At 35.8% G+C, this 15,218-nt stretch overlaps 2 protein-coding genes across 3 annotated transcripts; one reads left to right on the top strand and one right to left on the bottom strand.

Annotated features, from left to right (window-relative positions):
* Positions 1–52: 52 nt before the first annotated feature.
* Positions 53–4,507, bottom strand: LOC114732398 (transmembrane protein 214). 2 transcript variants are annotated; one of them, XM_028919687.1, is made up of 10 exons: positions 3,997–4,507; positions 3,735–3,872; positions 2,616–2,804; positions 1,980–2,117; positions 1,740–1,858; positions 1,515–1,647; positions 1,294–1,423; positions 1,095–1,174; positions 825–959; positions 53–652 (listed from the first exon to the last, which is right to left on the bottom strand). In XM_028919687.1, the coding sequence occupies exons 1-10, from the start codon at positions 4,468–4,470 to the stop codon at positions 419–421; spliced, it is 1,770 nt and encodes a 589-aa protein (XP_028775520.1). In that variant the 5' UTR covers positions 4,471–4,507; the 3' UTR covers positions 53–418. The 2 variants fall into 2 exon arrangements, with proteins under 2 accessions (XP_028775520.1, XP_028775518.1); XM_028919685.1 differs by having other exon boundaries at positions 1,515–1,650.
* A 2,125-nt stretch (positions 4,508–6,632) lies between these two features.
* On the top strand, positions 6,633–8,358 carry LOC114732429 (MATH domain and coiled-coil domain-containing protein At3g58370-like). Its single transcript, XM_028919713.1, has 4 exons — positions 6,633–6,655; positions 6,859–7,032; positions 7,264–7,421; positions 7,548–8,358. The coding sequence occupies exons 2-4, from the start codon at positions 6,908–6,910 to the stop codon at positions 8,279–8,281; spliced, it is 1,017 nt and encodes a 338-aa protein (XP_028775546.1). The 5' UTR covers positions 6,633–6,655; positions 6,859–6,907; the 3' UTR covers positions 8,282–8,358.
* Positions 8,359–15,218: the final 6,860 nt, after the last annotated feature.

Raw genomic sequence — 15,218 nt, forward strand, 5'->3', positions numbered from 1 at the left:
TTATAGTAAAAAGCGAGCACAAATGGGCAGGCCACACTTACAAGCATAACCATGCAAACTTAGAAGAAAAATTTGCACTATTTTGTGAAAAGCTACAACTGACTTCAGAATACAGGGGAAGCTACCTCTCTGGCATTTTGCCAGCACTGCCATTTTAAAGCCGCGAGTAAAAAATTCTTTGGAAACTGGACGAAAAAATATAAAAGAAACAAAAAAGATAAAATGAGTCCTTAATGGTCAACTAAAACACACATTCTCAAAGCGGTATTGCCTAAACTACTCTGGCCTCCGACGAGGACTAGAATATACAACCTCCACGTTATGCACTTTATGAGGCGAATTCACAATTTAACTCGTTGCATTTGTGGTGGGCTGAAAAGAGCGATTGCTGCCAGCGCTGGAGAATTACTCTCATTTTTCAGAAAGTGAGCTGAGAGCTCAAGGCTACAGAGAGTTTCCTTAAATCCCATGTCCCCATACTGGGGGAGAATGCAACAGCACCCAAAGCTAAAGCAACAGCTGTAAAGGTCAAACATGTCATACACCCATGACTTCGCGATACTCTTCCTAGGATTATTTTGCTACACTTATCAGCATCCTCAATGAGTGCTAGCTGAGCAGCATCTGTCCCACTAGACAACGCTTTATCATTCTGTAGCCAAAAAGTAGCCAGTCATTATTTAAAGAAAAAAATTCACATATTATGAAGCAGTCATATATAAATGAATCAGCACGGGCCAATCAGTCCATGTCAGGGGTATGGGTAAGCAGCTCCAGATTACTTAAATCGACAATATCATGTAGGTATATGGATGAGAAACTACCTTTTGCCTAAAATTTCTTAGAGTTTCCCTCAGGGGCTCGAAAGGAGATATTTTTGCTGCGTGCCCAGTCCAATCTTCAGAAAGTTGTTTCAGAATGGAAACACTTGCTTCTAAGTTGTCTGGATAAATTTTTTCCTGTCCGTGATCAATAAAATATGAGACTAAACTAAAATTAAATAAAATCGAACTGCCCTTCAAGACATAAAACATGCAAAAATCTTGTATGACGTCAGAAATGAAAGTGGCAAGCCCATAGACAGAATGGCTCACCCATTGCCTGTAACATTCTGAACTTTGGCTCAAGCACCAAATGAAAACACCAGCCGCTTCTTTTGACAACTCAGGATTGCCTGGAAAACACAGCTACGCTACATATAATTTCTAATATATATTTACTTCTCTCTAATATTTCATGCGGGAACAAAAAAAAGGAAACAACAAATGAAGCTATAAAATATGGTTCACATACCTTCTCCAGCTGCCCTGATTGCAAAACTAAATATTTGCTGTGAATTTTGCTTCATTGCTTTACTTCCAGGGGAACCAGCGAGAGCTACCTCTTTCAGAGTGGAATATATTGCCTCAAACCTTTCAGTAGCCTATACAGAAACAGCAGATGACGTGAGTCTTGAAAGCACATTATGGGCTACAACAACTGAATTGCAAACATGCAACCAGATGAAAATCCACCTTTACTCTAGCCGAAGATGTGGGGAATGTAACCCGCATTAATATTTCAAATGCAGATGGTGGAATTAATCGCTCCCCTTTCCTGACTGCACCATTTATTAAAATAGGCCGTGCTTTTGGAGCAGACAAAATTCTGCTGCCAATACAAAAAAATAACAATGGCATCAAGAAATTGCAATACCATTGAGGAGAAAAGGCTAATAAGAAACTTGCTTAATTACATACTTCTCTACAAGCTGCAAAACCAAATCCCTGGACTGTGGATTAACACTTTTGCCGCTCACTATTGGCAGGAGATTGCGTGCCCAAGCATATAAACCTACTGAGAGGTCTCCTATTGAAGCCTGGACAGAAGTACTTCAATGTTCAGCATTATAAAACTGAAGGGAAGAGTAAAGTCAAATTGAATGTTTTAGGCATTTTTCTGGGGGGACTCGTATAGTTGTTTCAGCATTCAGCACTCACCTGAGATATCATCCATACAATCACTGGAAGCTTATCGTGGCCTTGATACTTTGAATTGTCTCTCAATATGGGTAACTGGCTAATTAGAACATCAGGCTTCCGCCGCAACACCATAGCTAAGACTGCAAACATTGCAACCTGCAAGAAATGCCAATACAAAGTGAAAAGAATAATATATTACCATTTCAAAAAATATTTATAATTCCCCATGAAGATTGTACCATAAATTCAACTCAAGCTTCCTCTTTTAGCCATATATCTAGATGCAAGGCGGAAATGAATTAGGTGCTAGAGAGCACGTCATTGGCAATTCATTTATTTATTTTCTCTAGTTTATGGGATCTACAGGTCACAAAGACCCTATAAGAAAATGAAAACAACGATAATACTAAAACAATCATCAACACTGACTCATACATCAGCTACTTGCACATAGTTGTAGTTGACATTAACTAGACTCAACCCCATTGAATAGCTCCCAGAATGGCATACAGGACTTAATGACATAATTTAAAAGAAAATATCAAATCTCGTTCAGAGATGGAAAGCCCATAAATATAAAGAACTCATTGATGAACTAGTCAAACATCAGTAATTCAAGGCAAACCGCACTGTTCACCAGTGGGATCAAGTTACCTGAGATTTTGCAGTCATGTGCTGTACAGCCTTTTTGGAGCCCTTGGCCACAGCTTGCTGGCTAGCCAAATCAGCAAGAATACTGTCTAGAGACCACAGCACAAAGGAACTAAGTGCCTCAAGAGAACGTTGATTGATCCAGTCAATTGATGTCTTGTATACAAGGTCAGAAATGTGAGATAGCGGCATCTGGTAAAATGTAAACTTGTTAATTAGCTTCCCAGGAGAAAGTCAGATAAATAAAACGAAAATTATTATGGTCACATAAGAAAGAGTTTGAATGCTAATGATGTCCATCAGATTTTGTTCGAACATTATCTTACCATAACATCAAGTAATCTTACAAGGCATAATAAAATCTACAATGGTACAAATAGAAAGGAATTAGCAAAAAAATTGTGTCGTGTTACAAACACATTCAGAAATTTCAATATTGTATGATCTCATCACTACCCCAAAGAATGTCGTGAGGCATGATGGTCTACAAACACAAGCAGAAAGATATTAGAACATTATCATATTGTATAATGGGCAGCTTTCACTTGATTCATTCAATGTTTAGAATATTCAAGGGAAAAATCGCGATACATGGTTTCCGATAAGTTTAACGTTCATAATTACAATCATATTATACTCGCCGATAAGATCGCACCACATTTAGTGGCACAGAGAATTAAAATCAATATGCATTTCAATTTAAATTCCCAATCACTTCATCATCAAGAATAAAGAATATCAAAGAAAGAAAGAAGCAATACATTGGAAAGCATTCTTATTTTGAAAAGCAATACAGAACCTCAAGGAACAAAGACACTCTGGCCTAGTTCCCATTTTTATTTGAAGGTGACCAAAGGTTCACACTTCAGCGCGTACATTCGCAATCTAGTTCCCAATGGTCAGCGCTTTTCACCATAACTACATGCATGCAAATAAAATGCGCGGCTTATAAGTCGATGTCAGATGTCTTTTGATGCAATCTATCACAGTTAAGCAACAGTGACAAGCTTATCAAGGCGCCGTTTTTTTATTAAAAAACTTCGGTCTTCCCAAATTTATCATCACGACTATAATTACATGGATGCATGGATCATATAAGAATTAGAAGAATGGATAACTCACATCAGCCATCTTTGACACTGTTGACTCCCTCAACAGCTTTATCCAGGGAAATTGTGAAGAGCCCACAGCAGAAAATGCACGCCCAAAATAATCAGCAAACCGCATCATCTGTATGTCCTGCTGCGACTCGTATGATGTCTGTTGGAAAAAGCAAACAGACAATTAAACCGAACGCAGTTCCTCCCTGAATCAACAGATCAAACCCACACACACACACAGTCGTGGGTGATTCACAACCCATAAAGCAAGTAAGATGCCACACCGATATCTCAGCAAGAAAAGCCGCCAGATCAGCCGCATCAATCTTCGCAGCCGCTTCGGCAACGGTCACCTTAGGCTTCTTCGGCTTCTTCTGCTTCACCTTCTTCACTTCCTCCACTTTCCCATTCTCCGGTGCATCACCATCTTCATCTTCTTCGTAATCATTGTAATCAGACCGTTGCTTCGATCTGGGGGGTACATCAACATCACCGGCATTGGCCGCCCTCTGTGCTTCGAGAATTCTCCGGCGCCGGTCCTCTGACTGCTGCTCCAGGGACCGGAAAAAGTTGTCAGTACCGGCCACGATTTCACTGGTAGCAATCCTATTAGGATTCGCGTTGGAATCAGAGTTGTTGGCGGGCTTAGTCTTCCTCTGTCGCTTAGCGTAGGTGACCTTCTGCCAGCCATGGTCAGGAGCAGTGACCCCATTTACTTCACTAGCACTTGACTCGAAAGCCGCATGCACTCCTTCCATTGTGGCGAGCAAGGCTTCTCGATTCCTCACACTTTTTTTCTTTTTGGTGGGAACCGTGAGGGGAGAAGAGAATTTTATGGAGTTGACTTTGTTGAATTTGACCTTTACTTGAGGTCTGAATTACGACGCTGCCACGAACTAGGTGTTAAACAGAAAGGGCGGCACGTGTTTTAACCAATAGTTATAGAACGCGTGTCAATTTAATCACCATGCAGAGTACGCAGAAAGGCAGAAAAATATTATAAGCACATGACAAAATATATATATATATATATGTATATATATCTATCTTGAGCGATATATCCTATTTATAAATTATTTTTAATATTTTTTATATAAATAAATAAAAATTTTAAATTTTATTAACTTTCATTTAAAATTTAATAATTTTTTTATTTTATTTCTATTTAATATATATTAAACCTCGTATAAATAAAATCAATATAATAATAAATAAAAGATAAAATTATATATCCATATAAAAAAATTTTCTCAATATCTTATAAACAGGACTATAATATGTCTTGTCTCTGCTCTATAAATAAGATCAGAGGAGTAAAATGCTACTAATTAATAGTCCTAAATATAATACTCAATTCACTTTGTTTTTTAAATGGATAATATGTTTTAAAAAACATCCCTATTGATTGTGAGGCATCTTTATCCAAATATAATTTCAATGTATATGATTAAGTAAGGGTAATTTAAGAAAGTCAAAATACATTAGTTAGAGATAACTAACTTAATTGGATACATTAATTATACATAATTAAATTAACTAATTTTTTTAAATTAAGTATTTTTAATGAGATTGTAAATTAAGCATTTAGCCTTTATATTAAGCAGTGAAGGATATGAAAATTCAGTCATGATAAAATAGATAGAGCCGGATGAATATAGTTCAGATTTCAAACTCGATAAAGTGAGTGTTTAATTAAAGAAACAAGTTGGTGTGAGCGTGTGACGCTCGCTTTTGTGATATTAGATCTCTATCTCACTTAACTCTCAGGTAATAATAATTGAAAAAAGAAGTTCACATCACAATCACAAAAAGGGAAAGAGTTCTCCGGCTTTTTTAAAATTAAAAAGACCAATAGGGACAAATTAAGAAAAAGTATGTGATTGATAAAATTAATTAGTGAATGGTAGATCTGAAAGTGGAGGTAACATTCATCAATTAAGTTTTTCAATCAGAAACTTTGTCTCAATTTTTCTTGTTTTTTTGGCAAAAAAAGGAATTTAAAAAAAAAAAACCAAGAGGAAGATTGAGGAAAAGTAGAAGACGTCTCTTGAATATCAAACCAAGAAGGGGCCAGGAGCACGTGATCTGTGACGGTATGAGTGTGATCGACAAAAGATAAGCTTTCGCATCTAGAAGAGGGCGGATTAATATTAAATTAACAATAATTAATGATCACCCAATAGCCATTTAACACCCTAATTACCCCTTCACCTCCATATTGCTCCTTGTGGCCATGGGCTTACTTTGACGTAATAAGTAATTTTTTGGTCATAATTTATGAAATATAAAGTAAATACGTAAAAAAAATTATCTAAACTTATATAAAATGTAATTATAAATATTTTTAATTGTGATTTGAAATGAAGTCTGGCTGGGCAGCAACTTTCATTCTTTCGGATGATCTCTATGTAGTGCCTGCTGATTCGGATTGCATGGGAAAAGCTCTTGGCGGCCAGGGCTCTGAAAAAAGGACCATCTGCTTTGGTATGTACGCTGTCACGTTAAAAGGAAGTCTGCAGGAGGGACGTACGAATGATTAGTAAAACTGAGTTGGGAAGATAAAGCCATTGCATGAATCACACGATGACGTGTCCATTTTATTTGGCACCAACGAGAGTAGACATCCTGTTAATTAATTTCTTAAAGATAATTGCTAGTATGTATAGCCGAATCTTTGGTTATACAAAGACATTGAACAACTTGGTTATCGGTAAAGGATTACCTAGGACCTATTCTGCATGTTTGGATTTCGTGATCCTCAAGAATATTAACATTAATTGGACTACTCTTGATTCCTTGTCCGCAACAACAAAGAATTATTCCTTTTTTGTTTTCTCTTTTGCCTTCCCTTCTGCCTTCTTCCTTTATATAATCCCTCCTCCTCCTGTTTTCTCTGACCATTTTTCTTCCCGCACTTCCCCAAAATTGATAGCTCCTTCACTTGTAATAACCCTTTTTCCCCTTTCTCTATCTAGCTAATGGTCACTGAAAATTTTGACTAATGAGTGTGTATGGGTTTCTCATGCGCTGGTGGCAATATGACTTTCCCGTCATATATATTTACTATTGGCTTTGACGTCATGGGTTAATTTTGACATGATATTTCTTTTTTATGATCATAAGCTTGAAACTAATTTGTTGTCTAGGTTTCTGATTTTGATTGGCCAGGGATCATCATCATAAGTCGACTGGACCATGCAGAATCAGCAGCCGAAGGACATAACATACCAGAAAATCGCATGGACGATCAGAAACTTCAGGACATTGAAGACCAATACCCGACATTACTCTGAGGTTTTTACTATCGGCGATTGTAATTGGTAACTGGAATCTTTCTTTCAAATACTACAATACAATTCCTCATTTAATTGTCATATGCGTGTTCGTTTTGAGAATTCAATATTTATAATAATTGGGTAGAAATAAAATAAAATAAAGACTGTAATTAGTTGATGGTCAGATCATCGAAAAAGCTAAGTTGCATGGCTGAGGAATAGATAAAATTTAATTAACATATTCATACAATTGTTCTTTTGCCGTAAATGATGCAGGAAAGTGTGTGTATACCGAGGAAGACAGGACGGCAAGTTTTTGGCCATATATTTGTACGTAGCCGATGCTTCGAGTTTGCCTTCAGGGTGGAGCATAGATGCAGACCTCACTCTCACTGTGGTCAATCAAGTTTCCAGGGAAAAATCTGCAAAAGGAGGTACCATCATTTCATATTTGTTCATTATTTACTCCGCTAAAACTTGTTTTCGGTTCGGTGGTCTCATTTTTAGATCGGAATGGGATGGCTCGATCTCATATAGTAGTCTTTCAATTGAATATGCAGATATAAAACACAAGTTCTGTGCACATGCAGTTAATAGGGGTTACGCATCCTTTATGCCTTTGAGGGTACTTCAGGACCCATCCAGTGGGTTTATTTCCAAAGATAATTGTATTGTGGAAGTTGAATTTTATGTGGTCAAACCTGATCGCATTGAGCCTCCAAGCCATTTAACTTATCCTTCCTTGTCCAAGGAATCCAAACAAGTTCCCGCAAAGGAACCAAAGGCGGTTGAGGATGATGATGTGGTTGATTTCAAGGATTTGGGGCGAATAGAGAAACCGTTTGTTCCACTGCTAGAGGAAGTTCTTTCATGGCATCCCTCATTGATGGACTGTAAGAACAATAGAAGTCGTAGGTTTACAGAGTGGGCATTTAATGGTTTGGGTCGAGTTCTACAATTTTTGAAGGAAAAGAAGTGGAAGGATATGAACGACGAGAATTGCGAGCAACTTCAAAATTTATGGGAAGAACTTGAGATAAGTAGATTAGACTTAAGTTGGTTGGAACCTCTTGTTAAATCTGCTTTAAAAATGAAAGGATACGAGGAGAAGGCAGAAAAAGTGAAGAAGTTGAAGGAAAACTTGGAGGCTTTGGAGACAGAAATGAAGGAGTTAAAGGAAAAACTGGGTGACTCAGACCAAAATGTTGAAATGATAAGAAAAGATTTGGCCAATGTAGAAGAAGGCTTCGAAGAAAAGGATTTAGATGCAGAAATTGGATATGGAAAACCCTAAAATAAGGATGTGGATGATTACCTAATGTAAAAGGACCACTGGATGCGTAGAATTCTTTTATTATTATTTACTTTTTATGCCAATCCAACGTTTCATGTTTTATATTTGCCCGAATCTTTTGTTATTTTCTTACAGAGACGTATATTCTCTCAAAACAAAAAATCCATATTATACGCAGTATAATATAACAAAATTACAAAAAAAAAATTGCATAATATGTAAAAATCATAAATCATTTAATCCAAATTAACTGTCCAATATGCACTTGAAAACAACTTACTTTACATAAAAGAATGATTTAGCAGATACTGAGACCATGCCTACATGTAAAACTCAATCCATAAAGTTTACATGCACGCAATAAATACCTATGTGTGAAGAAAATTGAAAAGTACTCCTCTGGTCTTTAATATAAGACCCATTGAACTAATTTGATTAAATTAAGAAAGTTAGATGATTATAAAAAATATGACATGTTTTTCTTAAAATACCATAATCAACTTTTTTAATATCCTCTATCCTTTTTGTACATACTTGATTATGATCGAGGGAGTCCGTATGGGTAATTTAGAAAAAAATTAATAAATAGGATAAATACGTCTTATATTTAAGACTAAAATCAATTCAACAATTAGGTCGTATAAGTAAATACACTGAGTCACTATTTAGAACCGCAAGGAATAATATACTTTAAACGGAACCAGTTGAAACTAATACATTTATTTTTCTACCGAACTATAGTTAAACTTTCTAATCCAACGAAAAGGGCTTCTATGTTCTGTAACTGTTGAGAACAACTTTTTAGATATTTTTGTAAAAGCAACAATATAATCAAAGAAAAGATGAACCATATATATTTTCCTCATGTTGATTTTGAAATATACAAAGATCACCGGCTGTTAATCACTTAATCCCCACTTATAAATGCAGTATATTTTTCATAGCCGATCTTTTCTTGAGATATAGACCAGAAAATGACAGCATGCATGTCTCTAGACTCTAGGAACATTATGACTTACCCAAAAGAGTTTCAATCAGACAACCTTTAAATATTGGGTCACGCAAGCCAATGGACAACTTGGGTAATTGGTAAAGATTACCTAGTTCTTACTCTAAATTTGGAATTTCTGATCCTCAAGAATAGTGACATTGAAGTGTCTTCGTTGTCTGCAACAAGAAAGGATTATCTTTCTATCTTCAGTTTTGTTTCCTCTATTCAGCAGTTTCCTTCTGTTTTCATTTATATATATATATATATATATATATATTTATTCAGTTCCCCTTCATGCGTCATTGAAAGATCAGGGTCTCTGCGTCTGCGTCTAAAGGCTGCAAGCTTCATCAATACGGGAGTTACGATCGCATAATCTCTCATTCATTGTGCGGTCACCTTTCAAATAACTTGCTATGGTTTCAATTTAATTTTACCATCGTCACTATTGGCCGGTTCTTATACTCGATGTTTCAAGTTTAATTTTGTCTTGTGGCGTTAACGGCTTTCAGGTTTTTAATAGTAGTACCATATAGAGATGTCACAAGGTGATATAACCTTCAAGAAAGTAGCATGGACTATCAAAAACTCCAGTACGTTGAAGAGCAATCACAGACACTGTTCTGAGGTTTTCACTATTGGCGGTTGTGATTGGTATGAGTTAAAATCTATCACATAATACACGTATCCTTCACCTCTTCTTATCTATTATTCTATATGAATGCGCCTCATTTCTTTCTTCACTCCTTTCTTTTTTATTTTTCAATGGAAAAGTAAGTATTAACGTAATTTACAAAAGAATACAAGGAAACCATCTAACCTCTTTCTTCATTCCTTTTAGTCATCACGTATGCATGTTTTTTTCGTTCGATCAATGACATGATAGTTATCCATTCAGATAAGATTGTAAATTAACATATTAATGCAATCACTCACTGTTCTCTGTGTGTGTGTGTGTGTTTTTTTTTTTTTTTTTTGAGGAATGGTCATAGGAAAATTATTTTATACTGTGGGAAGTATGCGGTTATACATTTGGAAGTAGCTAATGCTTCGAGTTTGCCTCAAGGATGGAGTATACATGCAGCCTACACATTTACAATCGTCAATCAAGCTTCCATTAAAGAATCTTTCAAAAGAGGTGCCATTACATGATCCTTCGTTGTTTATTCTTCTAAGAGCTGCTTTCGTTTTGGCAGTGTCATTTTTATGGTATCCCTTTTCTTTCTCAAAAATTAATTTTCTCCTGCAACCTAAAGAGTAAGTAAATAAAATATTAGACTATGATATTAAGGTCTAAGATTATAATTAACACTGGATTATAATTTTATATCGGAATGGTGTGGCCCAATCTTATAGTCGTCTTTCACTGATGTTCCTCTGCTTTTGGGGGAATTGAATGCAGATTTCGAAAGCCAGTTCCATGCTGCAAATAACCTCGATTGGGATTCTCTATTTTATATGGAATTAACTAGGCTTCAAAACCCATCTAGCGGCTATATTCTCAATGATAAATGCATTGTTGAACTTGAATTTTCTCAAGTAAGCTCTCAAGGCACTCAGGTTGAGAAGGCATTGGTCCAAAAGGATGATGATGTTGTTGAGTTCAAAGATTTGGGACAAATAAAGAAAGCATTGGTTCCACTACTAGAGGAGGCTTGTTTGTTGCATCCTTCGTTGATGGATTGTAAGCAAAACAGAAGTCTTGAATTTACAGAGTGGGCATTTACTGCACTGGGTCGAGTTCTGCAATTTCTAAAGAACAAGAAGTGGAAAGATATGAACGAGAAGGCATGTGAGGAGCTTCAACAATTGTGGGGGGAGCTTGAGATGAGCAGATTAGACCTGAGTTGGCTGGAACCTCTCGTTAAATCTGCTATAAATATGAAAGGATATGCTGACAAGGTGGAGAAAGTGAAGAAGTTGAAGCAAGAGTTAGTAGTTTGGGAGGTAGGGATGAACAAGATAAAGAAAAAGCTAGTAGACACGGAACAAAGTGTTGAGATGATAAGAAAAGAATTGGTGAATGCAAAACAAGACTTTGAAGAGAAGGATTTGGATGCAGACATTGGGTATGGGAAGCCCCAAATTAAATCTCAGAGCACAAATATTACTTGATAATGTAACATGCTACCTGCTTTATGCTTGGGTAAATCTGCCACAACTTTCCTAATTAATTAAGCGTCTAAATACAGAACTGTGCTTCTTTAGAAAATGTCTAAAAGGATGTTCTCAAGGATTCCAGATACAGACCACATATTGAGCATGCGTCCAGGAATATTCTGACTTCCCCAAACGAGTTTCCATTAGACAACCTTATAACAAGATTCCTTAATCAAAACATCTTAATGAACAAGTATTTGACTGTTTTAAAAGGCTTCTGATGTATTTTGTTTTCCCCATGAGGATTAATGCTATGTTGCTTGACTCTATTTAATGCCGCGCCTAGAGTGACATATCTTCGAAACATCAGAGAAACTTTTACAAATTTCAAAATCTTAAAAAAGTACAAGTAAGATAGAAAAATCAAAATGAAGTTTTTAGTTGTGAAAATTTTCCACAAATCCCAAATAAAAAAAATCAAATACTAATTACTAGGTCTTCCGAATTTAAGAAAATTAAACATTGCTTTAATTTGGGATTACTAATTTCCCTTAGCACAAGAAATATCATGACGTGTCCCTTTTATTTCTACTTGTCCACGTGTTCCCTTTCTCATAATGAATTGATATATAGCCGAATCTTTGGCTGGGCAAGTCAATAAAAAGAACTTGGGTGTGCGTAAAGAATTACCTAGTACCCACTCTGCATTTGGAATTATCTAAGCCCCAAGAATAATCTTGGAGTCTCTTTTTGTCTCTGCAACAAGCAAGGATTACCCCTTTCTATATCTTCATTTTGATTTCTTTCTGTTTTCCTTTATAATGATCTCTTTCGTGCGTCTTTGTATTAGTCTTGCGGCAATTAGTATCTGCATCTAAAGGCTGTGAGCTTCATTTCCCATACTTATTACAGGTTCTGGTTCCTGGTTAACTAAATTTTATTATGGTTACTGTAGGTTCCTATATTCGAAGCTTCAAGTTGATTCTTGTCTTATGCATGCATTAATGAGCTTCAAGCAATTGATTGAATATATATATATATATATCAAAAGGAGACTGTACGAAGGATATGTCATGCAAGAAAATAGCACATGGACAATTAGAAACTTCATTGCATACCATTATGAGGTTTTAACTATAGGCCATTGTGCTTGGTAACTGAAATCTACGCTTGTGTATTTTTCATCTCTTGTGTTCTTTGAAATCTCTTCTTTTAAATAGAACAAATCCTCATTTCTTTCTTCTCCACTTTTCAGTTGTCATATTTTTGTTCTTGGTTCTGTGGATGATATAGTATTTCTAAATTCGGTTAAAATTTAATTCAAACGCTGCATATGGTTTTGGGGTGGGGGGAATTGTTGTGGAATAGTTGCCTTGTATAGAGGAAGACAAAACTGGAAGCCTCTGGTCCAACAAGAATAATGATCCTCCTTTTTTCATGTTTCTTACGTTCAGTTTCCTTCTGTTTTCGTTTATAATTCCTATGATCCTCCTCCGGCTTTCTATTGATTTTTCTTTTTGCCATATTCATTGCTGGCTTTGACGTGTCGGTTGAAATCCTCTTCATCTGATAGCTTGTGATATATGCATAAATGCTGAAAACTAATTTTATTTTACCCTTGACCAACCCAGCTGTGCTGTTGATTTTCAGGTTTCGATCGTGCTTACGTAAACATATAAACACAGCAAGTTGATTGTGCGATGAAGAACCAGGAATCGAAGGATATATTAACATGCAAGAAAATGGCATGGACTATAACAAACTTCAGTTCACTCATTCTGAGGTCTTCACGATCGGTCAATGTGCTTGGTAATAGACAAAAAAATTTTGCACAGGCAGAGGAGGAAACTCGATATGTATATATATATATATATATGTTATCAGCTATATAATAAGCATAATATAATTGTCGTAGGAGACTTGTTGCATACAGAGGAGAAAGAGATAGCAAGTCAATGGGTATATATTTGAAAGCAGCCGATGCTTCAAGTTGGCCTCAAGGGGGGAGGGTACTGGCAGCCTTCAGCATAACGGTGGTCAATCAACTTTCCCGGAAAAAATCTCTGACACGCGGAGGTATTCTTGCATATTCATTATTGTTATTCCTCTTCTAAAAGGTTGTTTTCACTTCGATGGTGTCATTTTTAACTGTAAGATCCTTTTTCTAAATTTGAAAACGGCAAATTTTTATATTTGGGTGATTTGATTGAATAATGCAGAAGTAGATGTACAATGCAAGTTCTGTGCAGCTACACCTACATGGGGTTTCGGTAGTTTTATGGCCCTAAGTGAACTTGAGGATTCATACAAGGGATATATGTCCAGTAATAAATGTATTGTTGAAGTTGAATTATTCTCCGTGACATTTGAAGGCATTAAGCCTGCAAAAGATGATGATGTAGTTGCCTTCAAGGACTTGGGAAAAGTAGACAAATCGTTGGTTCCACTGCAAGAGGAGGTTTGTTCGGGGCATCCTTCATTGCTAGACTGTATGAAGAATAAAAGTCGCAGGTTTACTGAATGTGCATTTACTGCACTGGGTCGAGTTCTGCAATTTTTGAAGGAGAAGAGGTGGAAGGAAATGAATGACAAGGAAACATCTGAGCAGCTTCAACAATTGTGGGAGGAGCTCGAGACGATCAGATTAGACATGAGTTGGCTAGAACCTCTTGTAAAGTCTGCTTTAAATATGAAGGGATATGATGAGAAGGTGGAGAAAATAAAGAAGTTGAAGCAAAACTTGGTGGTTGCAGAGACCGAAATGAACATAATAAAAGAAAAGTTGGCTAGCACAGAACAAAGTGTTCAGGTGACAAGAAAAGAAGTGGGGAATGCAGAGGAAGACTTTGAGGAGAAGGATTTGGATGTAGAAATTGGATATGGAAGACCTTAATCCTGTACATGGATAATGCAACCAATTCAACGCATCCTAGATATATGTAAGGAGATAACAGTGTTGTTATTTGATTTTTTTTTTTTTAATGCGAAATGCCATTAAAAGATTCAACAATGAGTACTTTTGAATTAAAATTTTGTTCTGATTTTAAATAAATTAAGAAATAAACTAACTAAAATAAAATTAATCGAAAAAAGTTAGGACTTATGTTAAAGATTTATTGTCACTGTTTAGAGATGAATGAATTTGATCTGAATCCAAAATATCATTTGTAAAACGTTTTGACTCATGAACTCAGAATTTAACAGTTTAAGTAAAATAATAATATGTTTTATAAAATATTATTAATTTAATTCACATTCTCCTTAAAATATTAGTATTATTTTAATTCACTTCCCCCAAAGACTAGCCATGCGAGTTGACGGCACCAGAGTTTGGTAAGCCTGCAGACTTAGCACTTTGACTTGTAATGCCCGTTTTGCTTCCCCATGCGTAGATCTGACATTAACCTTCTTTGAGCCAAACATGCAGAGAGGGAATATTAGCCAAGGAGAGAGTTGCCTTGGTGAAAAGATAGCACCACAGCACCAGGGAAGTCGAAAGGCAAAAAGCTGCATTTGCACAGAACTGGGAGTATCTGAATTCAAGTTTCAAAGGATACACACATATTAGGGGGAAAAATAATGAATCCCAGACCGAATTACCCAGATACTTGATAATAAGATCTAGAAAAGACATAGGATACCAGATGATAAAATCAAAGAAGATTAAAAAAATAGTTCAAATATAATTTTTCATAAAATATTATTATATCATATTATTATTGAAATATAAATAAATATATTAAAATTATTAAAATTTAATCTAGACAATTTATACTCATGAATCATGACACACACACAAAATTAATAGGTTAATATAATTTTCAATCTCTCAATTTTGATCTCATT

Source organism: Neltuma alba, unplaced genomic scaffold (assembly GCF_004799145.2).
Source record: "Neltuma alba isolate B1F8T4 unplaced genomic scaffold, ASM479914v2 tig00002556_pilon, whole genome shotgun sequence".
NCBI lineage: Eukaryota > Viridiplantae > Streptophyta > Magnoliopsida > Fabales > Fabaceae > Neltuma > Neltuma alba.

What these genes read in the sequence shown, in the direction of transcription:
- LOC114732398 (XM_028919685.1), bottom strand. Translation starts at nt 4,470, where the DNA reads ATGGAAGGAGTGCATGCGGCTTTCGAGTCAAGTGCTAGTGAAGTAAAT. An exon ending in CATCTTCGGCTAGAGTAAAG is followed by an intron (nt 1,424 to 1,514) that starts GTGGATTTTCAT and finishes GTTTCTGTATAG; the next exon opens with GCTACTGAAAGGTTTGAGGC. An exon ending in TAAGAAATTTTAGGCAAAAG is followed by an intron (nt 653 to 824) that starts GTAGTTTCTCAT and finishes TTTTGGCTACAG; the next exon opens with AATGATAAAGCGTTGTCTAG.
- LOC114732429 (XM_028919713.1), top strand. Translation starts at nt 6,908, where the DNA reads ATGCAGAATCAGCAGCCGAAGGACATAACATACCAGAAAATCGCATGG. An exon ending in ACTATCGGCGATTGTAATTG is followed by an intron (nt 7,033 to 7,263) that starts GTAACTGGAATC and finishes TAAATGATGCAG; the next exon opens with GAAAGTGTGTGTATACCGAG. An exon ending in GGAAAAATCTGCAAAAGGAG is followed by an intron (nt 7,422 to 7,547) that starts GTACCATCATTT and finishes TTGAATATGCAG; the next exon opens with ATATAAAACACAAGTTCTGT.